Source organism: Artemia sp. Qi Xiang Cuo, chromosome 4 (genome assembly GCF_049724085.1).
Source record: "Artemia sp. Qi Xiang Cuo chromosome 4, ASM4972408v1, whole genome shotgun sequence".
NCBI classification, from domain to species: Eukaryota; Metazoa; Arthropoda; class Branchiopoda; order Anostraca; family Artemiidae; genus Artemia; species Artemia sp. Qi Xiang Cuo.
In genome coordinates, this window is record NC_142797.1 from 55,280,033 (window position 1) to 55,305,215 (window position 25,183).

Below are 25,183 nucleotides of genomic sequence, written 5' to 3' on the forward strand. Positions count from 1 at the left end.
AGTAGGATTTTTTGGGGGGCATCATGAAGGGGTTTCCTTACGAAAACACGAACCAATGGAGTTAAAGCATAATTTTATCAAGAAATTTTCTAAAAATGGTTTAGAAATTACGAAGAGGATGCTAGAGGGTGATGTGAGTCAGCCATTCAGTGTCACAGGCTGAGAATTGCCATGGAACATCGCGATCTAGCAATGAAATGGAAAGTTCCCGCTGTTCAAATAAAAACGATGGTAATGCTTTAGTTTATAAATTTATTTTGAGAGGAGAGGTTTAAAACCCTTTGGTCTGATAGTATGCACCCAGAGCATCGGGGCTCGTGCATTGTGCCATGCTGGCCTCAATTGCTAGGAGTCATCAGAAGAAACGCTAATGGGTTTTTTCATTAACTTTAAACGATTGATTCTAGTGTAAATGAATATTTTGCAGGAAAATGCTATATGCATGATAATTCTTGCTAGAGGGTGCCGTGTCTTAGCCATTCAGTGTCACAGGCTGGGAATCGCCATGGAACATGGTAATCTAGTAATGAAATGGCAAGTTTCCGCTTTTCGAATAAAAAACAATGTTCATTTTTTAGTTTATAGATTTTTTTTTAGAGAAAAAGGTTGAAAAAACCCATAGGTGTGATAATGTGCCCCAGAGGCTGTCATCGGGGCTGGTACATTGTGCCAAGCTGACCTGAATTGCTAGGAGTCATCAGAAGAAACCCTAATGTTTTTTTCCATTATGTCTAATTGATCGATTCTAGTGTAAACGAATATTTTTTGGGGAAAATGCCCGAAAAATGCTATATGTTATAAATTTTATTTTTTTTTAGAGAAAAAGGCTAAAAAACCCTTAGGTGTGATAATGTGCCCCAGAGGGTGTTATCGGTAGTTTGTACATTGTGCCATGCTGACCTCAATTGCTAGGAGTCATCAGAAAAATCTCTAATGGGTTCTTTTTCATTAAGTTTAAACAATCGATACTAGTGTAAACAAATATTTTTCCATGAAAATGCCCGAAAAATACCATATGCGTGATAATGCTTGCTAGAGCATGTGCTAGCCGTTTAGTGTCACTGGCTGGGAATTGCCATGGAACACCGTAATCTATCAATAAAATGGCAAGTTTCGGCTCTTCAAATAAAAAAAAACAATGGTCATTTTTTAGTTTATAAAATTTAGTTTTTGAGAGAAAAAGGTTTAAGAAACTCTAGGTGTGATAATGTGCCCCAGAGGGTGTCATTGTTGGCTGGTAAATTGTGCCGTGCTGGCCTCAATTGCTAAAAGTCATCAGCAGAAGCTCTAATGGGCTCTTTTTCATTAAGTTTAAACGATCGATACTAGTGTGAACGAATATTTCTGCAAGAAAATGCCCTATCGATTCTAGTGTAAACTAATTTTTTTGCAGGAAAATGCCCGAAAAATATCATTTGTGCTATAATGCTCGCTAGAGCGTGTGTTAGCCATTCTGTGTCACTGGCTGGGAATTGCCATGACACATCGCAGTCTAGAAATGAAATGGCAAGTTTCCGCTGATCAAATAAAAACAATGGTCAGTTTTTAGTATATAAATTTACTTTTTGAGAGAAAAAGGTTGAAAAAGCATAATAAATGATAATGTGCCCCTAGAGGGTGTCATCGGGGCTGGTACATTGTGCCACGCTGGACTGAATTGCTAGGAGTCGTCAGAAGAAACGCTAATCTGGATTTTGTTTTTCATTAAATTTAAACGATCGATTCTAGTGTAAACGAATATTTTTTGCAGTAAAATGCCCGAAAATGCTATATAAGTGATAATGCCTTGCTACTAGGTGCCGTTTGTCAGTCATTGAGCGTCAGGCTGGGAATTGTCAGAAAATGATAGCAAGAAAAATGAACAAAATATAGAATTAAGTCACATATCATGTGCCCCATTTTCCTATGTTTTGAGCAAGTTTATATCATTGTCTAAGAAAGATCTTTAGAAATTCTCTAAGAAGGACCCTCCAAAATGCCAGGATCATATCCCCAAGAAGTGAAGAATTTCTTTTTCTTGGTTTCTAATACCCTTGTAAAGCATTACTTAGCAAGCAGGTTCACTTCAAATGTAACCAAACTCTAGTAATTGATTTTCCCTCTGCATCTTAATTATTGCAGTCAATAATTATTGCTTGATAACTTGTTAAAATATTTTAAAATGGAACTCTAGACAAATATTTTTTATTGGATTAATTCTAGGGTAGACTGGCACGCCATCTACAGTTTCAATTTTATATTGTGCCATTTTTGATTCTTTATCGTTAAGAAGCGTACTGGGAACTAGCAGAAAAGGGGAAAGAACCTCCTGCAAGCGACGTATTGTACCCGCCGGTATAAAATTACCCGTAAATTGCGGGGAACAGTTGAGGGGGTCCTTACACTTCCCTTGTTCCTAGGTTCCTTCGTTGCCGAGCTGTATTTCATTTCGTACGAAGATGCCGCCCGATCGACTAGTCCTGAATGCGGTTTTAAATTTTGCTGTACGGGCAAGGAGTACTGGAAATACGTCTGCTGACATTATCCAAACTGGGTGCGGATTTTTTCCTGAAGAGAAAATTAATGAAGCAAAGAAGTTTATTTGGTCCGAGGGACAGATGTCTACCCGCCAAACGGATAGGCAGAAGAAAGCGGATACGTTTGCGGACATTCTGAAAGTGTTGGATTACTGTGATAAGAATAATGTCCAGCTACCGAAGTTCGTCATATATGAGCCGGATGAAGTACCCTCTATTCCTGGCGAAGTTACAGCGACTCTTTCGCGTAAAGTAAATGACTTGTGCCTAGAGTTCCGGAATTTCGTCTCGGCCCAAAGCTACGCTGTTCCGAGTATGTCTGCAACTACTGAAGTTTCTATCAACAGTGTCTCTATCAATAATGGTCATGCTCATGTCAGTACTAAGCCATCCTATGCCGTTGTACTGAAAGACCTACCAGAGACTCTAGACAACCCAATTGCTCGTAAGGGTTTCGTGGATAGTTTATGTCCAAATTCTGACGACATTAGCGAACTTCGCAAGACTAAACAGGACTGGAAGCTCTACGTCAAGTCGAAGGCGACTGCAGAGAAGATTATGGAAAATATGAGGTCTAGGACACCCACGGTTACAGCGTCACTGAAGGAGCGCTTGTTCATCGGAGTTCTAAAACGAGTCCCAAATAGTATGTCCCACACGGATGTCGAAACTATTGTCCCAAATGCCGTAAAAGCAGTGGAAATAGGAAAATACGAACATTCGAAAGTATTCAAGGTGTACTTTGAATCCAGAAAGAATCTAGACCGTTTTCTCGCGGACTCCGTCCGCGTTGGCTACGAGAAGCTGCCTGCCGAGGAATTTAATTTCCTACCGAAACGTTGCTACTCCTGTCATGGACTTGGTCATGTGGCGGCAGATTGCGCCGCATCTCCCATCTGTGGCCGCTGTGGTGGCACTGACCACGTATCTAGTAAGGACAATAAGTGCAACAACGATATGTTCTGTATCACATGCAAAAAAAGAGGTCATACATGTTACAGTGTTCGGTGCCCATCAAATAGACCTACCCCAGCGAAGAAATGAATCGAGGACCCTTAGCCTCTTATGCGATTGCCTCGTGGAATATAAATGGTAATCTGTTAAGTCGGTCTGTGTTTTTGAAGGACTTTTTATCGAAGTGTGACATAGTGTGTATTCAAGAACATTTTGCAAACACTTTGAGCCTGAGCCTTTTGGAACTATCAACTAATCACAAAGTGTTCTCGGTTGCTGCGCGCCGCTCTCAGTCTCATGGCCGGCCTTGTGGTGGTCTAGCGACTTACGTGAAGTCATGTTTAACTTCTTCTGTCTTTGATTCAGCAAGTGACTTTTTAGCGGTTAGAATCCAGAATGTGGTTGTGCTGAATGTATACTTACCCACGAACTATCGCGATGACCGTTCTGAGAGACTTTTTGCCATTAGTGTCGCTCGTTTATCTAAGTGCTTGGGAAAAATAAAAGAGCAGGGCTTATGCTGCATCGTGGCTGGTGACTTCAATTGTGACCTAACTGACTCACTTAATTCTTCTGGTGATTCTGTTCGTCCAAGTATTATCTTCGGTCTGTTTGATGATGATTACTTGGTTGCGCCGAAGAATAAGAGTTTTACTTACGTCCATAATTCGGGTAGCACATCTAATTTAGACCATGTTTGTCACACGCGATCTCTAACTATTGTGGAAGTTGGTGTTAGTGATTCTAGTTTTACGTCAGATCATTTTCCTCTGTTTTTTAGTGCTCGGTTTGATGATGTCGGTCCTTCTTTTATCCCGTTTGCTAAAAAGCGATCTGTGTTTTATATTAGTGATTGGTATAGGGCGTCATCTGATCTTTTCCAGAATGCGTGTAATGATATTCTGGCGAAAATTCGCGTACCGTTTGATTTATTAATGCGGAGTTCAAAACAGAATATGCGGGATTCTCGAATTCGGCTGAATCTATATTGTAGTGAACTTACTCATGCCCTATCCCTTGCAGAAAAATCGGCGGTACCCATTAGGAGAGTAAAATCTGGAACCGAAGAGCCCGGTTGGTCAACTAATAGTAACTTGCGCAATGCTTGCTTTTCTGCTAAATTTTGGCTCTCGGTCTGGATTGAAGCAGATAAGCCGCGGGATGGGTGGCTGAGAAAACTGTACATCTATACGAAACGTCAGTTTGCAAAGCAGCTCTCTTTGCATAGGAATTCGATTATTTCGTCTTGTTCGGAAGAAGTTCGGTCGCGGCCTAATAAGCTGTGGTCTAGTCTTGTGAAAGAGTCGCCAAGTCAAACCCCGTCTCTTATACCACTTTCTTCATGGATTGAGCATTATAAAAAAGAATTTTCTGCTCCGGATCCCCATCTTCAAAATAGTTATAAAGCGAGACTCCAAGATTTTTTTGAGCATGCATCTAGTCCGGGACCGATTATTACAAAGAGTCTGATTATTTCTGCAATTGGGAAACTGAAGAAAAAGAAGTCTAGAGGATATGACGGGATTTCTGCACACCATTTGTCGTTGTGTGGGGGTATATTTATTGAGCATTTGGTCCTCCTTTACCAAATGGTATTTAATTTGGGAATTGTGCCCGATTCTTTTTCAATTGGATGTCTGACTCCTATCCCAAAGAAAAATAAACCTCCTTCCGATTGTTCGTCTTTTCGCCCAATAATGGTTTCAACTGTATTTTGTAAAATATTTGAAAATTTGATTATTGAGGAGCTTCGTACTAACTGTACAGTTCAGGCCCATCAGTTCGGTTTTCAGTCTCGCCTCGGATGCGGCCATGCTCTTTCTGCTTTAGTATCCGCTTTAGTTGACGCAGATGACCGCGGTGAAAGCATGGCTTTAGCCACTCATGATGTCAGGCGCGCGTTTGATTCGCTTCTCCACGAGGAGATTATACTGGATATGGGTTTGGCCGGTGTTGATCCCTGCTCTCTAGCCCCACTGGCTGACATGTATGAAAATCTAAAAGCGGAACTTAAACTTCCTTTACCAGCGAGTGAGTGCACTAGCCTGTTGAATGATGTTGCTGTTTTTCCGCGTGGTAATCCCCTTCTCCCGGTAAAGAAGGGGGTAAGACAAGGTGCCATTTCGTCACCGACAGCATTTAATAACAGTATCGTAAAGCCGCAATCGAAGTCACTTATGACTTACATTCTGAGCGGTGTTGATTTATCTTTGATTGGTTATGCGGACGATGTACTGAACCTGAGCCGCTTTCTGCAAGGACTAGAAGATAATTTTACTCGACTACAACAAGAGTATGCTCAGATTGGACTTCAGTTTAATGCCGATAAGTCTGAAGTACTGCTGTTTAATTCGAAATCTGATGCTGGTCGAAGCATCACACTTGGTGTTTCTACTGTTGGGCTCGCCGGTGGCATTGTATATCTGGGCCTTCCTATTGGACGGTCAATACTAGAGACGCGGCGGTTACTGCTTCCTCATTTTCAGAAGCGGGTTTCATTTACGTATAGCCGTATTGTGGCAAATAAGCGGAAGTTTGACCGTCGTCTGCTGGCCCGGGTGTACAATGCTATGGTTGTGCCCCATTATTTGTACCTCAGCCCATTCTGGCGTATATTTACGGCTACAGATAGACTGAAATTGCGTTCAGTGTACTACAAGTATGCAAAGTTTTTGTTGCGTTTACCACCATGGACAAGCAATCGATATGTTTGGCATCGGTACGGCATCATGAATCCTGAAGAAGCTATCCTAGCGCAGATTACTCGATATAATTTGACAATTAAGTCCCATCCCTGGGCTATGATTCTCCAGCAGTAGTTGGCATAAGCTGTTGGTTGTTTTGTTTTTGTTTTTTTTTTGTTTTTTTCAGATGAATTAGTGTTTTTGCGTTTTTTTTTTTTTTTTTTTTTCTTGTTTTTTGTTGTGCTCCATCTGTTTTTAATTTATGGGTAATAAATGCATTTATTTTATTTATTTATAGGAAAGACACGATCAATAGCTTAATCATTCTGGTAAGTGGGACAGAGATTTCCCCTTTTGTCGAACAGGTTATTTCGTAGAATCTATTTCCCGAATAAAAACATTAGAAAGGTTTTCATAATCCACCTGATTAATACTCCATTCCATGGGATGGAAATATCCTTTCGAATCCTGATGCATACATAAAATCTTTGAAATATAAAGGTCCGCTGAGAAAAGCATCTTGAAAGAGAATGAAATCTCAAAAAGAAAGAAAAAACACCTTGAAAGAAAAATGAAAACCTGAAGAAAAAAAATCTCTTAAAATAATATTTAACATCCATGCGGGTACCGTCATTACGTAACCCCACGTATGTGCCGCCATTATGTAACACCCACGTGTAAGATTACGCAACACTCATATGTGGCCCTCCTCAGTTACAAGCAGAGATTCTCCACGGGTCCTTGAATTTTAGCATGTCACGCGAGCAAACGTCATCTTTAACACTGTTAAATATTCCCTTTTACGTAAGAACTAAAGAAATCACGAAGAAAAATGTCTTGAAGAAAAATGTCTTAAAAAACGTCTTAAAATGTCTTGAAACGTTCTGAAAAACGTCTTGAAGAAAAAATGTCTTAAAGAAAGTTTTAAAATGTCTTAAGACGTTTTGAAAAACGTCTTGAAAAACGTCTTGAAGAGAACTGTTTTAAAAACCGTCTTGAAATATCTTGAAACGTCTTGAAAAAACGTCTTGAATAAAAATATCTTAATAAACTCCCCCCCCCCCGCTTGGCTAGTGGACTCTAACACGTGCTAATACGTAAAAAAACTAAACTAGCATGTAATCACCAAGGCCTATTTCATAACAACTGGAGTAAACTCTCCTTATTAGGTAACATGCACCTGCATCTCTTAGAAAGCCTTTCCTATGACAACATGCACCTGCGTCTTGCCCTGAGGGAATCCTATTAAATCTTCTTCGTCATTTTAAGTCATTAAAGGAAGAAAAAAGTAGCGGGTAAGGGCCTCATAAAAGTTATCATGGGGATACTATTCCCGATACGCATTCAATTGAAATTGTGGGATTGCAATTTTGTTACCAATAGTCCAAAAACCATATAACAATGTCTTTAAGGTGGACACAATCCCCCAGAGCCCATGGGCAAGGTTTGTGAGTTATGCCCTGGGGCATAACCCCTTGGGTTATGCCGCTTATACGTCATATAGTCATATAAGCTTTGGATCGGAAGGAGCTCATTTGATTGGAATTCAGAAGTTTTAGTGCCCTTTTTAAGAGTCAAAAATGAATGGAGGGCAATCAGCCCTCCCCCCTCAAGCATATCATTCCCAAAACATATTCGATCGAAATTCTAAGACATTTGTTTTGTTCAGCCTTGTTGAAAGGTCTAGTAATTATGTCTTTGGGGATGTCAACCTCCCCACAGTCCTCAGGACAAGGGCTGCAAGCTAGGCAATTCGTTCATTGTTTTCACATAGTATATGTTATTTAGAAAGGTATGAATATTTGAACTTTTCTTTCCAGGAAGACTAAGGGCATTCAGGTGAGCCTTTCAGAGAATGTTGATGGGAGTGTTGAACTAAATCAAAACACGTTATTTATATAAGGATTGTCAAAAGTATGCAACACAGAAATAACTTAGTATATTAATTTGTAAAATTAAGGAAATGATTAGTGATTTGATTAAAAAGACAATATTTGCATGCTACCAATACTACTACAACTACCGCTACTACTACTGCCAGGCTACTCCATTTACAGCATTGAGGGGAAATTCTAACTAAATCAAAAGACGCTATTTGCATGCAAATTGCCACAATAGTGTATATTAAGAATTGATTTCGGTATTAAGTTGGAACTTCCAGAAAATGCTTAAAGGGGTAGATCGTCTCACCAAACGACAATATGTGCACACTATTGCTAACACTACTGTTACTGCTACATTTACTACTACTACTACTGCTGCTATTTCTATTGCAACTACTTGTAACGTTAAGAGCATTGAGATGAAAACTTCAAGAAGTATATGAAGATAGAGGTTATCAAAAGGACATTCCAGCAGTGTCATAGCAATGGTTAATTGTATAAAGTTGAAACTTCTTGGACTGAATGAGAGGGATGTTCTACTATTATACTACTAATGCTAGTAGTAATACCGCTATTCAATACTTTTACTAGTAATGTCAAAACTACTACTACTACTACAACTATGCCTAAGGGTATGAATGTGAAATTTTTAAAGGAATTTTGAGGGAGAAGGTGAACTGAATCACAACAAGTCGTCTGTATGCAGATTGTCAAAAGGGTGTAACAACAATATCTTACGAATAGTTTGCTGTGTGAAGTTGAAACTAACAGGGCTTGTTGTCAGGGATGTTGAACTAACCAAAAGAAAATATTTGCATCCTAATGCTACTGCATCTACTCATACTACTACTACTGTTACTATTATTACTACTTCTATTATTACTACTATTGCCAGTAAAGCTTGGGCTACTAAAATTAATTCTACTGCTACTACTGCTATTAAAACGAAAGATATTAAGGTGAAAAATTTGGGATATATAGAAACTGTAAGGAACTAATTTGAAACACACTATGCCGACACAGGTTGTCAAACGGACGCATTAGAAATGCATTAAGGCATTAAGGCGAAGCTTTTAAGGAATATTTAGGCGGATGTTGAAATAAATCAAAACGAACTATGAGCATTGGATTTTCAAAAAGGTGACAGCAGTATCTGAAGAACAAGTTATTTTATTAAGTTAGACCTTTAAAGTTAAGTTGTGGGTGATTTTGAACAAGCCAGAAGGCACTATGTGTATATTTTTAATACTAACCCTACAGTTGCTTTAACTAATGACGCTAAGGGTATTAAGGTGAAACTTTTAGGGAACATTTAGGAGGAGTTCCAACCAAACGAAAAAATTGTATGGTTGCAGCTTTCTAAAGAACATATAAGAAATATGAAACACACTCAGACAAATTCCTCGATAGATATCATGGAACCTTTTGATGGACAAAAACTGTCAATCGAAGGGCTAATCAAACTCGTCATCGAGTATCTTCACAACATTTAGGGGGAAAATATGTTTGCAATAAAAATAATATTTAGCTAGGTGTTCAAAGCAGAGGCAGATAAATTTCAGTCAATAAAATTTTAGGATACTAGTAAACTCTGTTAAGCATAATCAGTCGACTCGGTAGCAATGACACAGTAAAGAGCGAAATGCATTCCATGTTTTTTTTAGCCACTTCACATCAAAGGAGTAGTCATAAAAAGTTGTCTTCTAGACAAAAGATAAAGCACTACCATTATTATTCTTCTATAACAAACAACAGCCTAAAAACAGAATTCTTATTTACAACACTAATTTAATGTTCACAAAATTTTAACGGTCTCAAAATTTTTAGACAACCATTTTGTTCATCATAGTAGAATGGTCCAGCAACTACTTCTTTAGGAGTATTGGACCTGTCAATCTCCCACAATTATGCAATTCGCCTATTGTGCTTTAAAATAATCAAAGGGCATGGTGGTTATGGTTGCCAATAAGACACCTCAGCAATATACCGAGAACAACTGGGGGTATTAAATTGAAGCTTTTGGGGCTACTGCTATTACTACTTCTGCTCTTACAATTTAAATAAGTAAAAAGAGTGCAACTGTATCCAAAATGTCACAAAGCATAGATCAGGTCTTTTGGGAATGATATTTAGTTTTGTTAGGATTAAAAATTGTAGAAAAAGTTTCTCCAACATGCAAATTTCAACCCAAACTGTGGATTCTTACAGAAAAAACTGAAAAGACACGAAATATTAAATTTTTTTCGATGAAAAAACAGTAAAAATTAATTAAATAACCTTTTTTGACAAAACAAGTTTTTCAGAGAAAAGTAAAGAGGTCTATTTAGCCAAAAAAGGCTTAATAGAGCGCTTCCAGCGTTTAAATGGCTAATTTAACGCTTCCAAGCGTTAAATTACCACAAATCACTATCAATAAATAGATAAAAATCAAAACGAACAGAAATTACAATAAATAGTCGAGTCAAACTCAAAACGAGCATAAATTAACATGAGTAGGGCTGATAACCGCCATGCCTTCTCAAGACTAGAATATAATTTACGCTTAACTGAAAACAAAATATATTTTCAATATTTTCACTTTTTTACTTTCACAAATAAGAAATTATCAAAACTTTAAGGAACAGATATCAGTATATGTCACTTAAACAGACAATACATGGTTATTTGTCTTTTGTTTTTCAGTAAAAAAAAAACCATAAGCATAAAGTATCAAAAAACCATACTTTATGCTTCCCATTTGCAGAGGAGGTAATGCTAAATGGTGGCATTGCTAAATTGAACTAAGCCGATTCAATTTCCTTTTTTTATGAATTTCTATATAGTTGTGCATAAATCCACATTAACTATTACGAAGGAAGAGCGATGAGTCATTGTGTAGGGGAGAGGCGGGAGGCAGATACCTAAAAGATCACATTTCAATGCCCAAGCTGCTAACTCTCCTTGAGCCTTCAGATAAATTTAGAAAGGGTAGGGACGGAGGAGTAATAATGAATGCCTCATCTCCATTCATTTAGACTAAGGCTAAAAAATAGTGCTGCGAGGTAATATCTCTTTTCTTATTGCCAAAAAATATTAATGGTACTTATCTAAAAGCTTTGTTTGAGGAAACAGATTTGCTTCCTATCGCATAAAGTTGTATACAGGGATTGTAAGTGCGCATCAGCTATTACGAAGGAGGGGCATTGAGAAATTTTTACACAGGATGGAAGGGAGGGAGGGTAGATATTTCAAAAAGAGCACTTCAATGTCGAATATTATAAGTGTCATTGAGCCTCAAAATAAATATAGAATATGTTTGGGAAAGGACAGAGGGGGACAGAACTGATGTCTAAGCCCTCTTGATTTCCAGGAGTATTTATGGTCTACGCTGTTATTATGCTGCGGGGGGGGAAGGTTAATAGTTCCCCTCCCATTGCTACAATTGGCAACAGAAATGGAAAAAGCAAGGCAGGTCATCATGCGACCTCCCAGGAATTTTTGAAGGGCTGGAGGTGGGGGTGGGGTCAAATGCTACTAAAAACTTTGTTTTCAGCATTTGAAAAGGTAATATTTCTCCTTTCATATTGAAATACAATATTTAAACGTATTTAAACATATCTGTATTATATAGTTTAACATCAAAGAACTTTATTGAACAGTTTGCGATGGCTTAAGCCACACAGAAAATAAAAAGTCACACATAAACTCAATCCATGTGAACAACGATACCCTTTTGTTCATGTGAAATTATGTTTTAAAATTGCATTCAAAACTTTTTCAACAAAACGACCAATCATGGGAAATTTTGACAGTGTATTTCAACTGTCTTCAAAATTTTAATTACAATCCAACATTTGAATTCTCAAGCAGAAAATCTAAAAACTAGGGCGGTAAGAATCAATTTAAAGTTATTGATATATTAAATTTAACTGCATGAAACAAGGGGTTTGAGGGGTTGGTACCACTAAACATATTCTAATAAGGCCTGGGCATGATTTGGAAAACCATCAGAAATTAAACTTAAAAATAAACAAGACAAGAAAAACTTGTCAACTATCTTTTATAGAAACATCTTCTCTAAGAGATAGGGACGACACGACCACATTGCAGAGCGATGACGCAGTAGGTTTTAGAATTTTACAGTGAGAGAAGGAGGCGATACCCAAACTCTTGTTTGTATTGATTTTTGTTCGTTTCAAGCTTGATCTGCATATTCAAGTTAAGTTTCACTCGTTTTATGATTTATTTATTAATTTACATTAATATCTAATGTATGTTTGTTTGCGTTGATTGTTTATTTAATTTCTGTTCGTTTTAAGTTTCATTTATACTTCAATAGCAAAATATTTTTTTCGTTTTAAGCTTGATTTTCATGTTCAATCTAAGCATTAATCGCTTTAAGATCTATTTATTCATTTATATTATTACTTATTGTATGTTTTTTGCTATGATTGTTTATTTCATTTCTGTTCGTTATGGGTTTCATTTATTCTTTAATAGTAATTTCTGGTCGTTTTGAGGTCGTTTGAAAAAAGGGTGTGGGGAGAGTGCTAATTGCCCTTCGGTCTCTTTTGACCCTTTAAAGTGACATAGAACTTTATATTTTCAATCAAGTGAGCCTTCTCTGAAGTTTACACGAGTATGGCTTCTATAAGAAACATATATACCCCCAGAGTAAAAGTTACAACTCCTGTCCCTGGGCCCTAGGGGGTTGAGTCGACCCCAGAGTTTTAATATCTGATGTTTGAACTATTTTTAACAAAATGGTCTCAAATTCTTATCGGATGGGTTTAACCATCCGATAAACCCAAAGGCGTTGAGGGTGGGAGAGGCTAGTGACCCTCCAATCTTTTTTTACTCTGAGAAAATGAACTAAAACTATTTATTTCCATTCAAATAAGTCCTCTGAAGTTTATACGAGCATCACTTTCATAAGAATCATACACGGTCCCAGGACATAACTTACAATGCTGGCCCCCGGGACCGGCATGTATCAGATGGGTTTGGGGAAAAAGGGGTGGGTTTGTGGGGGGGGGGGCTAGTTACCCTCGGATATCTTTTGACTCTTAAAACGTGAACTAGAACTTTCAATTTCCAATAAAATGAGCCCTCTCTGAAGTTTATACGAACATCCCTTTCATAAGAACCATATACGGCCACAGGACAACAGTTACAACGCCTACCCCCCTGGCCCTGGGAAGTTGCGTTGAAACCCAAGTTTTTGTTATCTAATTTTTGAACAATTTTCAAAAAACTGGCAATCTCTGAATTTGTAGCGTATGGGTTTAGGGAAAAAAGGGCATGGGGGGGCAAGTGGCCCTTAAAAATCTTGACTCTAAAAAAGTGAACTAGAACTTTCAATTTCCAATCAAATCAGCCCTCTATGAAGTTTATACGAGCATCCCTTTCAAAGGAACTATACATGCCCTTAGGGCATAATTTAAAACGCCTTCCCCCGGGCCCTGGGGGGTTGTATTGACAACGGATTTTTTCCTAGCCAACATTTTTTCAAAATTTTTATCAGATGGGTTTGGAAAAAGAAGGCGTGGGAAGGGGGGCTATTTTCCCTCGAATTTCTTTTGACTATTAAAAAGTGAGCTCGTACTTTCAATTTCCAATCAAATGAGCCCTCTCTGAAGTTTGTACGAGCATCCATATCATAAGTACTATATATTACCCAGGGCATAACTTACAACGCCTACCCCCGGGCTTTGGGGGATGTGTCGATAAATGAGTTTTTGTTATCTGATTTTTGAAAATTTTTTAATTTAATGGCTATCTCAAAATATTCATCGGATACTTTTGGGGAAAAGGGGCATGGGGGTGGGGGGAGAGCTAGTTGCCCTCCAATATCTTTTGCTCTCAAAAACTGAACTAGAACTTTCAATTTCCAATCAAATGAGCCCTCTCTGAAGTTTTTTACGAGCATCCCTTCCATAATAACCACATATTCTTCCAGGGCATAACTTACAACGCCTTCCCTCGGGCCCTGGGGGCTGTATCCGCCCCGGAGTTTTTGTTATATGGGCTTTGAACTTTTTTTATGGCAATTTTTATTTTAATGGCTATCTCAAAGTTGTTATCGGATGGGTTCGAGGAGAAATAGGGCGTGGAGGGGGATGGCTAGACGCCCTCCAATCTCTTTTGTCTCTTTAAAGTTGAACTACAACTTTCAAAAGCCAATCAAATGAGCCTTCTTTGTAATTTACACAAGCTTCCCTTCCATGAGAATCATATGTGCCCCCAGACCATAAATTACAGGTAGTAGTAGTAGTACTCGACCCAACACTAGTTTAGATGAAGTGGCCTTTGCTAGCTTTAGAAAATCTTGGCAGGTTAAGTAGACTAGTTGACTTCAGGGTCCTAATTATGTCAAAATCTTTGGGAGACGGGGCAAAGAAGGAGCCAATTTTCCCTAATCAAGTGAAAATTATTAAGTAAAAAATGAAAAATGAGACTTATAGTACCATAAACACAAAGGTATACTAAAGGAAACTCACCAACTTCTGTGAATGCTTAATTGTGTAGGCTTATATTAGTTTTGACAAAATTTTTGAAGACAATGAATTCAGCTGGAGGGAAACTTGGGTCTGGGTGGTAGTTGCCTCCCGCTGCCCTATAGCAAATTACGCCCCTGGTTTCTTTAAGCCGGCAGGCCCACTGGGGATTAAATTTCGGTTTCGTTACTTCCCCATTCATTTTTAGTACCTAAAAAGGAAAGTACGCAGCAGATTTGGGTCAAACCAAGTCGCCAAACGCTAGATGAGGTTGACATTATTCTACAATTAAGAGCTAGGCACACGTAGCTGATTTCGGGAACCGATTTCAGCAAGGGTATATTCCACGTCGAGTGATTATAATTAATGATGCTAAGAGGCGGGGCTTAGTGGCGTTTTTCGGTGATTAATCATCATTAATTACGATTAATTTACGATAATCATTAAATACGATTAGTTACATGCCTAAAGGTCTAAAACCCTAGTACATTCATTGTCTAGAACGTAATTAACGATGATTAATCACCGAAAAATCGTCGATAAGCCCCGCTTCTTAGCATCATTAATTATAATCACTCGACGTGGAATACACCCTTGCTGAAATCGGTTCCAGAAATCAGCTACGTATGCCTAGCCCTTTAGCGCACAGTTCATATAATTATCCAGTAAGCTTATCGCAGATCATTTCTGGTCTTCGTTCTCGGTGCGAGCAAAAAGCTCCTCCCACTTCTTCGTGCAGTTATTAATAGCGGGTTTCCACTTGTTTCCGATTGTTTCGCGTCTGACTTGTCTACCCCTGAAAAGATCTGACGCCGCTTATGTTTCTACGTTCTCTGGAGCACTCGCAACCCGGTCCGGGTTTTTATAATGGTTGAGATAGGGAATGATCATACTGGATAATTATATGAACTGTGCTTTAGCGTGAACTCCTATTCTCGTTAAATCACGACATTCTTTGACCCAAAACATTGATGGCGCATTGTAGCAAATATTTCAAAAATTGTCGACATTGCAATTGTTCAGATTCTAAAGATGGAGGAAGAAAAGATTAACTGTAGGATATAAAATCTTTTGCTTCAAGTTTTCAATGTTTCTGTGAGGCAGGTGACTAGAATGAAATTTCATAAGTTTTGAAGGATAAATTTTGAAAATCGATTTTGTGCTCTAGAAGAAATGAACATTCAACCTGGCCCCCAAGGGGGTCATGGTGCAGGTGGAAGTGGTACAGGTCAAGGACAATCATTTTTGCAAATGACTCCACAGTTTTATGGAGCTAATAATATTGCAAGTCAGAACCAAATGATAGTTCCATGGTCCCATGATGTGGCAGTAAGCTGGCAACCAGGTTCATTTAACCCAAATGCATTTTATGGTCACCAACAAATTGTCCAGCAGGTGCAAAGAGCACAAATTCAGTTAATGGGAAGTGGTTTTTATCCACCAAATTATAATGTGCCAGGGATACAGCCAATTCCTTTAGCTAATAGGTACTCTGTGTTAAGTGAGGAAGGAAGTTACCCACCATTACCATCTAAGAGTGAGGAAGAGATGAGACCTGTCAACCCTTGTGTAGTAGAAGGGATGATTCAAGAAGAATTACAAATGCCAAAACTGGGACTGAACCCCAGCCTAGAATGTAAAAGGAGAGACATTTCTCCCAATAGCGACATTGCCCCACAAGAAGCTAAGAGACAATGTGCATACCTAAACCAATCAATACCATCTCAGAAAGTGTCCTTTAAAAATCAAACCATTGAGATACCACAGACTGAATTATTACCTTCAATGATTGATGTTACAGTAAGTGATGAAAATAAACAATTGCCTGATGACTACCAAATAGTGAAATCTCTGAAAGAAGTACTGAAATCTAGAAAATCTGAATTTGAAGTAAACAGAGTAAGAGACAAAATGACAGTATACCTCATGGATGAAGAATCATCAAAAATTGTCCAACAAATAAACATTGTTGCAGGAGTGAATGTTACTGGAAGTGTTACGCAGAGATTAAGCCGAGGAATCATAAAAGGAGTCCAACTAAGCATGACAGATGAAGAGATTCTAGAGTGTATGGAGTCACCAATTAAAGTAAAAGAAGTTCACCGGCAAAAATGGTGCAACAAAGAAACAAAAAAGCTAGCTGACAGTTACGCAATAATGGTGGTTTTTGAAGGTAATTGTCTTCCCCCAAGTGTGTGGTTTTGTGGAAGAAAAAGAGAAGTCCAGGTGTATAACAGGAGATTATTGCAGTGCCATAAGTGTCAAAAATATGGCCATAAACAGGATGTTTGTAGAGCTCAAGCTCATACATGCCTAAGATGCTCAGGAAATCATTCATCTGATATGTGCCATCTCAAAAACACTGATAGTACCTCAAGGCCCAAATCATATATATGTGCCAATTGCAAAGGCAATCATTTTTCTACATCATTTGCTTGCCCTGTTAGAATTCAGAATAGAGAATTCCTACAAGTGGCAGAGAAATATCACATGTGTTTTAAGAGAGCCCAAGTAACCTATAGAAGCTATGCAGATGTGGCAAACAAAAAACTTACTGTGAGTACCCCTTATTTCAATCAACTTCATAATGAAATTAAAATAAATATGAAGCACGAAATTGAACAGAAGGCAGCAGAATCCCTAACAATTGGATTACTTCTAAGACTAGAAATGCTTAAATTAAGTGAACTATCATTAATAGAACGTATAAATAAATTATGTACCCTTGTGCATGAACTGCAGCTTGGACAGCTAAACAAAGATGAAATTAGAAGTGTTTGTCTAATTTATGAGACACCAGCCCAACAATATGGACCTTAAAATATTATCATGGAACTCGCAATCAGTGAGGACTGAGAAGAAACATCTTATTGATGAATTTCGCCATAAAAACTGTATTGATGTCTTATGTTTCCAAGAATCCTGGCTAAAACCATATATAAATCTGAGTTTCCAGGGCTACAATATTTTGAGGAAAGGCAGAATTGAAACAGGAAAAGGACGAGTGTTGATAGGTATTTGCACAAAATACCACTACACTGAAGTGCATATTGAATTAGGTGACAATTATGAAGAGCATGTTGAAATAGTTGGATGCAAGCTCTATTTGGGAGATGATAAAATCCTAAATGTTATAAATGTTTACAACTCGAATGGGACAAATAAATATATTTGTGAAATTATAAATGAACTAATTGATAAAATACCAACTGCAGAACAGGTTGTTTTAGTAGGGGATTTTAATGCACATAACAAAGTGTGGTGTAACTGTGACTTAATTAATGCTTCACGTAAGAGTCTTGAAGATATGTTACTGGATATAATATATGCTCAATTACACCAAAAGGGCTTCCAACCCGAAAAAATCCTATCACAGGAGTTTCCACCACTATAGACTTGACTTTCACTAGCCCAGATCTAGTGGCATCAACAACTGTGTCAACCTTAGTAAATACATCTTTATTTAGTGACCATGCCCCAATTTTATTAAATGTTTGTGATGGTCGGTTTGAGATTTCTGATAAATTTGAGACAAACAAGATTACTAAGTTTCAAATCAAGAAGGCAGATTGGAGAAAGTTTAAAGAACTTCTTGAACAAAAAGACATTTTGGCTGTAGTAGAAAGGGAGCAACATGTTGATGACAAAGTGAAGGTTTTCCAGGACAGCATAATTGAAGCAGCAACAAAATCTGTTCCACTGAGGGACAAAGGAATTCATGTATATGGTGGAACAAAGATTGTGATGCAGCTAAAAACAAATATTTAAGAGGAAAAAATGAGTATGAACAAGTAACAACAATATACAACTATATTGAGGTGAAAAGAGCTTATGCAGCATTTAAGAGAGCGATTTCACAAGCCAAGAAAAGGAGCTGGGAAGAGTTTATTAAAAATTTGGATTTCCGGAAACCACTAAGTACGGTCTGTGTTTTCATCAAACAAATGCAAAGCACTCCCCCCCCCCGAAAATCCCACCCTCCTGGCGGGGACAAAAATCAGTTACTAGTGACAGATCAAGAGAAGGTGAATGCAAGTGCTAATTATAGAACTAAGACCATAGGAAATACTGATCCAAATGCTACAGAAGTGGCCAGAATGACAGCTAAAGTTAAAAGAATGGCAAATCAAGATTTGCAGAGCCCTTATAATCAGCCATTTACTAATGTTGAAATTGACCGTGTAATAAGAAATCTCCCTATTACCTCACCAGGGGAAGATATGATTTATCCACAGTTTGTTCAAGCCTTGCCTAAGCAGTGGATTATGGTGTTGCTTTCCATCATCAATTTGGCTTGGAATGATGGATATTTTCCAAGTGCATGGAAAAGTAGCCAGTCAATTATGATCCCAAAACCAGGATAGTACAAATCAAAACTTGAAGACAAGTGGTTCATAACTTTGCTCCCAGTTTTAGGTAAAGTATATGAACGACTTGTTGAGAAAAGACTTAACTATGATGTATAAAAAAGGGGTGGCCTTAAAGATATACAATGCGGTTTCAGGAAAAACAAAAGTACCTTAAAAAATTTGCTTTGCTTTAAACAGGATGCTTTATATGCTCTCCAGAATGGACTTGTAATGATTGCAGTTTTCCTTGACGTAAAGGGCGCGTTTGATTACATTGTACATAGACAAATATTGTCTGGAATAATTGAGGCTGGAATTAGAGGTAGAATGTTGCTGCTAAGTAAAAATTATCTTGAAGACCGAGTAGTGACAGTGAGAGTAGGAAAAACAATATCAACAGCCCTAGTAAGAGGAAGAAGGGGAGTACCTCAAGGGTCAGCCTAGGACCTGATTTTTACAATATGGGAGAGTATAATATCCCTATTGGAGAAGGAGATTCAAACGCGGGAATTTTCGCTGATGATAACATTTTGTGGGTTATGGCAAGGACATTGGAAGAGGGAATCAAAGCTATTTCAGAAGTATTAGTGCAAGTTGAAAACTGGGCGACTGATATTGATCTCAAATTTTCAACACATAAAACAAAAGCCATGGTAATAAATCGGAAGAAAATGAAAGTTACCCCAATAATTAGATTTTATGGCCAGCAGATTGAGTTTGTGAGTGAAGCAAAGTTCCTGGGTGTGAATATAGAGAAAAATTTGAATTGAAAACCATATATTGAAATGACCAAGGCTGCTTGCGTTAAAAGGCTGAATCTTATGAAGATGCTTACAACTGTTAGCTGGGGGCAAAAACCCAGTTTCATGATGGAGTTTTATATAAAATATATAAGGTCTAAGATAGAATATGCTTCCATGATTTATTCCTCAGGCAGTGACACAACCCGAGCAAAGTTGAATTCTGTACAGAATGCAGCTATACGCATTGCCTTTGCAGCTAGAAAGACTACCCCTATTGTGTTTTTATTGTCAGAGTCAGGACTTGAAAGCCTGGAAACCAGGAGAAAGGTAAATGTCCTGAAATATATCAAAAAATTGTGGACAACAGATAGTACAAACCCAGTTAGATCAAGAATAGTTAAACCAGGAAAAATTGTTACATCAAATAAGTTTAAAAAGAGAAACCAGGAAAATATCTTTGAAATGTCTTGCCGCATCAGTGAACAGTTTGGAGTGACACTAAAAATGACAGATATGTTAAAAGTTCCAGAAATTGCATTACCTGCTCCTTGGGAGACAATTAAGCTACATTGCAATCTTGAGTTTGAAACGAATGGATACCATGATTCCAGGATAAACTTTAAATTAATGATGGCAGAGAAATACAGGGGATTCCTTGATATTTATACAGACGGATCTAAGAAAAGTAACCCAATTTCTGCAGTAGGGGCTGCCTTTGTCATTCCATTGATACAAGTGTCAAAGTCATTTAAACTGCATTCAGAGGTAACAATCTTCCAGGCTGAAGTAATAGCCATAAAGGAACCAATTGTATTTGCTAAAGAAAATCTTAGCAACCAAAGAAACATTGTAGTGTTGTTAGATTCAAAAAACGCAATGTAGGCACTCGCCAATTTTGATCATAATGGGAAAAATTCAAGAGAAGTCGTATTGTGCTACAAGGAAATAGTATCATTTATGTCAACAGCAAACATAATTATGTCTTCAGTAGATACCAGCCCATGTTCAGATTTTGGGGAATGAGAGTGCCGACACAGGTGCTAAAATGGCATGTGAAACAATAAGCGTATTTACTAGTGGTTCAACTCCTAGATCTGCAATGCAATTAGATCAATTGATACAATCAGTAAGAACGTATGATTTTGAGGATAGCAGAAATCAATCAGGAAATTGGTTTGTTACCCAACAAGTAGCAAGAAAGTTTGAGAGGCATGTTTACCAAGGATTAAGTAGGAAAGAGGGAAGATTTGCATTTCGTCTTAGATCAGGCCATGCAGATACAAAATTATACAGGGCAAAGTTTTATGGAGAGTCAAGTAACTGTGAGTTTTGTGACAAAGAAGAAAGTCTGGTACATCTTCTTATAGATTGTGATAAGTACACTCTCCAAAGACAGCATATCAATGCCTTTTTTCATGAAAGAAGAAAACAGTTGAGTGTAAATTTGATTTGCACTGCAAATGATAGTGACAATATACAAATCCTAAAGCTGGTTGTACAGTTTATAACTGCCATTGGGAGAGATAGGACAATGTGATGGGAAGAATAATTATGATTAATTAATGTGACAGAGCAGATTATTGAGGATTGACTAACTAAAGTGGGATCCAGATTTATTGAAAGAAGACCCAAGTGACCGAGCAGTCAAGAGGGGTCTTTAATTCGTTCATCATCATCATCATCGTTCAGATTCTAAAGACATACAAAGTCATCAATTCTTGTTAGACGTTCAAGGGTCTTAAAAAGATAAAAAATCCTTTGTAATCTAAACATAAATTTAATATGGATGACACTGTTTTCTTGGTTTCAGCTGCTTTAGTTCTGGTAGTCACTCTTTTTGTCTTGAAATGGTTTTCAGGAAAGACAGGTAGGAATTTTGTCTGAGCTAGGATAGCTTTACTCTGATTTCAATAAGACTTCAGTGATATGAATTTGACAAAAGGAATTTCAACTCAAAAATCTACTAGTGCTTGTATGGGAAAGTTTACAAATAGGCCTAGCCTACCAAAAGGGATATCCACTCTTTGACTATTGGAAAAAATTAATTTATAAGCTTATATAAAATGGTACTATCCAATCTCCTTATAAATAAAAATATTTGGTCAATATATACAAAATCATATTATTGAGTTAGGACTAAAGTGAATACACCATTCAATGCCTTTTTTTATGCTGATTACAAATATAATAAGCATTTCTATCAGAAATGAATTTCAGCCCCCCCCCCCCTATATAGGCTATACCTAACCTAACCCACCCAGCCGCTGAATGGATATAAATAGGGGGGGCTGAAATTCATTTCCAATAGAAATGTTTATTAGGCTATATTCGTAATCAGCATAAAAAAAGGCATCAAATGGTGTATTCACTTTTGTCCTGAATAAATAATATGATTTGGTATATATTGACCAATATTTTGCCATCTAGTTAGAAAATTTTGCCCATCCCCATAGGAGAAATCTATATTTGCCAACTAGTTGACAAGAAATATTTCCCCAGCAAAACTTTTATTATCCAACCAGTTGACTAATAATTTCAGTAAATTTTTACCAAATCATATTATTGACTCACAACTAAAGTGAATATATCACCCAATGCCTTTTTTTAGGCTCTTTTCAAATATAATAATCATTTTTGTCAGAAATAAATTTAACCCCACCCCCATATATATCAATTCAGGGTATATATTTGCACATTAGGAGGGTAGGGACAAATTTCATTTCTGATGTAAATGAGAGGTAAGTTTAAACTTTACCCCACCCCCCTAATGTGCAAATATATACCCTCAATTGGTATATAGGGGTGGTGGTATATTTCATGTCTGACAAAAATGATTATTATATTTGGAAAGAGCATAAAAAAGGCATCAAGTGGTATATTCACTTTATTTGTAAGTCAATAATATGATTTGGTAAAAAATTACCATAACTTCTCCCCAGCAACACTTAATTTTGCCAACTAGCTGGAAAGAAACATTGTCCCAGAAAACAATTCATTTTCAAACTTGTTCACTAATACTTTATCCCTAGCAATACTTAATTTAGCCAACTAGCTGGAAACAAACATTGCCCCAGAAAACAATTTATTTTTCTACTAGTTGACTAATAACTTCTCCCCAGCAACACTTAAATTTTCCAGCTAGCTAGAAACAAATATTGCCCCAGAAAAAAATTTATTTTCCAAATAGTTTACTAGTAACTTCTCCTCAATGTTTGTTTCCAGCTAGTTGGCTAAATTAAGTATTGCTGGGGAGAAGGGTAAGCTTTTATTTGGTAAAACGCCTTTTCTCCTTTTTCTATTACGGGTGTGGTAAAGAGCTATTGCTATTGAAAGAGCTATTATTCTCACTACATCCCTTCTTTAGTCCCTTCTTGTTCACACAACTACTCATTAACAAGTCCAAAACACAAAAAGCATTCAGTTTATCTGATCTCTTGCAAAAATATATTTTTAACTGATTGAAAAGCACTAATTAGTCCATTTGTCAGTTACTTATACAATAACTTGATAAATTACCATTTTTCATCAACATAAAATTTATAAGACATAAATAATGTTGCAATATCCCAGTTAATATTCAATTTGCTATTATTCTACTCACCTTCAATGAAACATTACAGCCAAATGTAACATCTCTAGATACTGTTAAATGGTCCAATTCAAGGACATCAGGAATTGTCTCAAACTAGTTTATGCAGAAAGACTATTCAACTGTATGACAGAATATTTACAATTTTTAATAAATTTTTCTAATAAATTATACAATAGAATTATGAAATACACTCTCATCCATTGTTAATGGTGCAGGTGTATGACGTGGAAAAAAACATGTGTTAAAGAAACTGCACTGTTCAGTACATGGATTCAACCGCATCATTTTGTTTGTGATTCCATGTGCACTAACACCCTAAAGGCTAGATGCAACAATGAAATGAAATGGATGACCAATCAAGGTAAGTTTTGCAATTTAAATCCGAAAATTAAGGAAAACATGGAGAGGACAAGAGTAAAAACTGAAATTTTTGCGATCTAAATTTTTCAATGGAATACAAAAGCACTAACATCATGAGCTGTAAAGCTTTACTCGGATTTATTAAAAACTTAATACTTAAGAAATTTTCTGGATTTTTGTTAAAACCGTTTGAACACCTTAACTTAATCACATTATTTTGCTTTCCCTATTCTTCCTTATATATAGAATGTATCCTTGTGATTTGGAAAACTGGCCGCACAAGTTTTTCTCCAGTCCTCAAAGCGAAGTATACTTTTCTTTTTTTTTAATGGCTGTTGCCCAAAAGGATCTTAGGCTATTTTCTTAAAGATGAGAATTGTGCAGCCTGTGATGAAAGCTAAGAAAAGGATGTGATGAAAACAGCTAAGATTTGTGTTTAAACAGGAATTAAATGGCAAGCTCTGCAATATGCTCAATTAAACTTCTAAAGAATTTTCTTTGTATTAGAGCTAAGATTTTAGCTATTTGTGTTCAGTTTTTTGTCTGTATTGGTCTTTAAGCCTTAGCTATTGAATTCTAAAGTACAAAATTTATAATGAATAGGGAGGCGGTCTGTAAGTAAGCAGCTGCTACAATTTTGTATCCTATGTATACAGCACAGTTTATAGAATTAGCAGTATGATCATTCCCTATCTCACCCATTATAAAAACACGGACTGGGGTGCGAGTGCTCCAGAGAACGTTTTTGCAGATATAAACATAAGCAGCATCAGATCTTTTCACAGGTAGACAAGTCAGATTTCTCTTGGACACAAAACTTGGCTTCAACGTTGGAACACTAATTTTGAAGAAACTAATTTTAAATTAATTTATTCCAATACATACATGAAAATCGGTAGTTAGTAGTGTAATGTTATTATTAGATGTTTTTAGAAATTAAAAATAGGTTTTGAAGTCTCAAGTTTGTTTAAATGGCATTTTGAGAAAGTTTCTGCCAAAATACGTGTTCCAGGGTAATTGGACTGCTTATGGCAGATCAAATGAGAGGAGCTGTTTGTACGCGCCAATATAAATATATATATATACATATATATATATATATATATATATATATATATATATATATATATATATATATATATATATATATATATATATATATATATATATATATATATATATATATATATATTTCTCAAAAACACAGTAGGCTAATAAAATAAAAATAACAATTTTCTTATTTCATGCTGTTTTTCAATATATTAGTTATCCTGACAACAAAGCAACCTTCCCTTCCTGATGATCCCATCAATATATACAAAGCTAAAAGAAAATTCCAAAAAGTGGATGACAATTTGCTAGATGTTTTCCATAGAAATTGCCTACAGGTTATTCTGGGTACCCAGATGACTGACCATATTTCAAACAGTAGGCTGTACAAAAAATGTGGTTCAATCCTGCTTTCTAGGGCTATAATGAAAGAAAGGTTGAGATGGCTAGAACATATTTTGCAGATGAAGGATGACGAAATTGCCAAAGGTTCTTTTTTGGCCAACTGTCTAGGGCTAAAAGGAAAGCAAGTTGTCCTTCTTTAGGATGAGAGGATGTCATAAAGAAAGATTTAAA

General features: G+C 36.9%; 2 protein-coding genes across 2 annotated transcripts in view; both read left to right on the forward strand.

Moving 5' to 3' along the window:
• The first annotated feature begins 3,556 nt into the window (after nt 1–3,556).
• LOC148953256 (uncharacterized) lies at nt 3,557–6,289 on the forward strand. Its single transcript, XM_089087911.1, has one exon. It carries the CDS (start codon nt 3,557–3,559, stop codon nt 6,287–6,289), a length of 2,733 nt encoding a protein of 910 aa, XP_088944037.1.
• A 14,934-nt stretch (nt 6,290–21,223) lies between these two features.
• Nucleotides 21,224–25,183, forward strand: part of Ddrgk1 (DDRGK domain containing 1) — a 167,044-nt gene continuing 163,084 nt past the window's right edge. Inside the window, exon 1 of the mRNA XM_089087591.1 lies at nt 21,224–21,472. Within this exon, the coding sequence (XP_088943717.1) occupies nt 21,388–21,472 (85 nt within the window). The 5' untranslated portion in view covers nt 21,224–21,387. The remainder of the gene's footprint in view (nt 21,473–25,183) is intronic.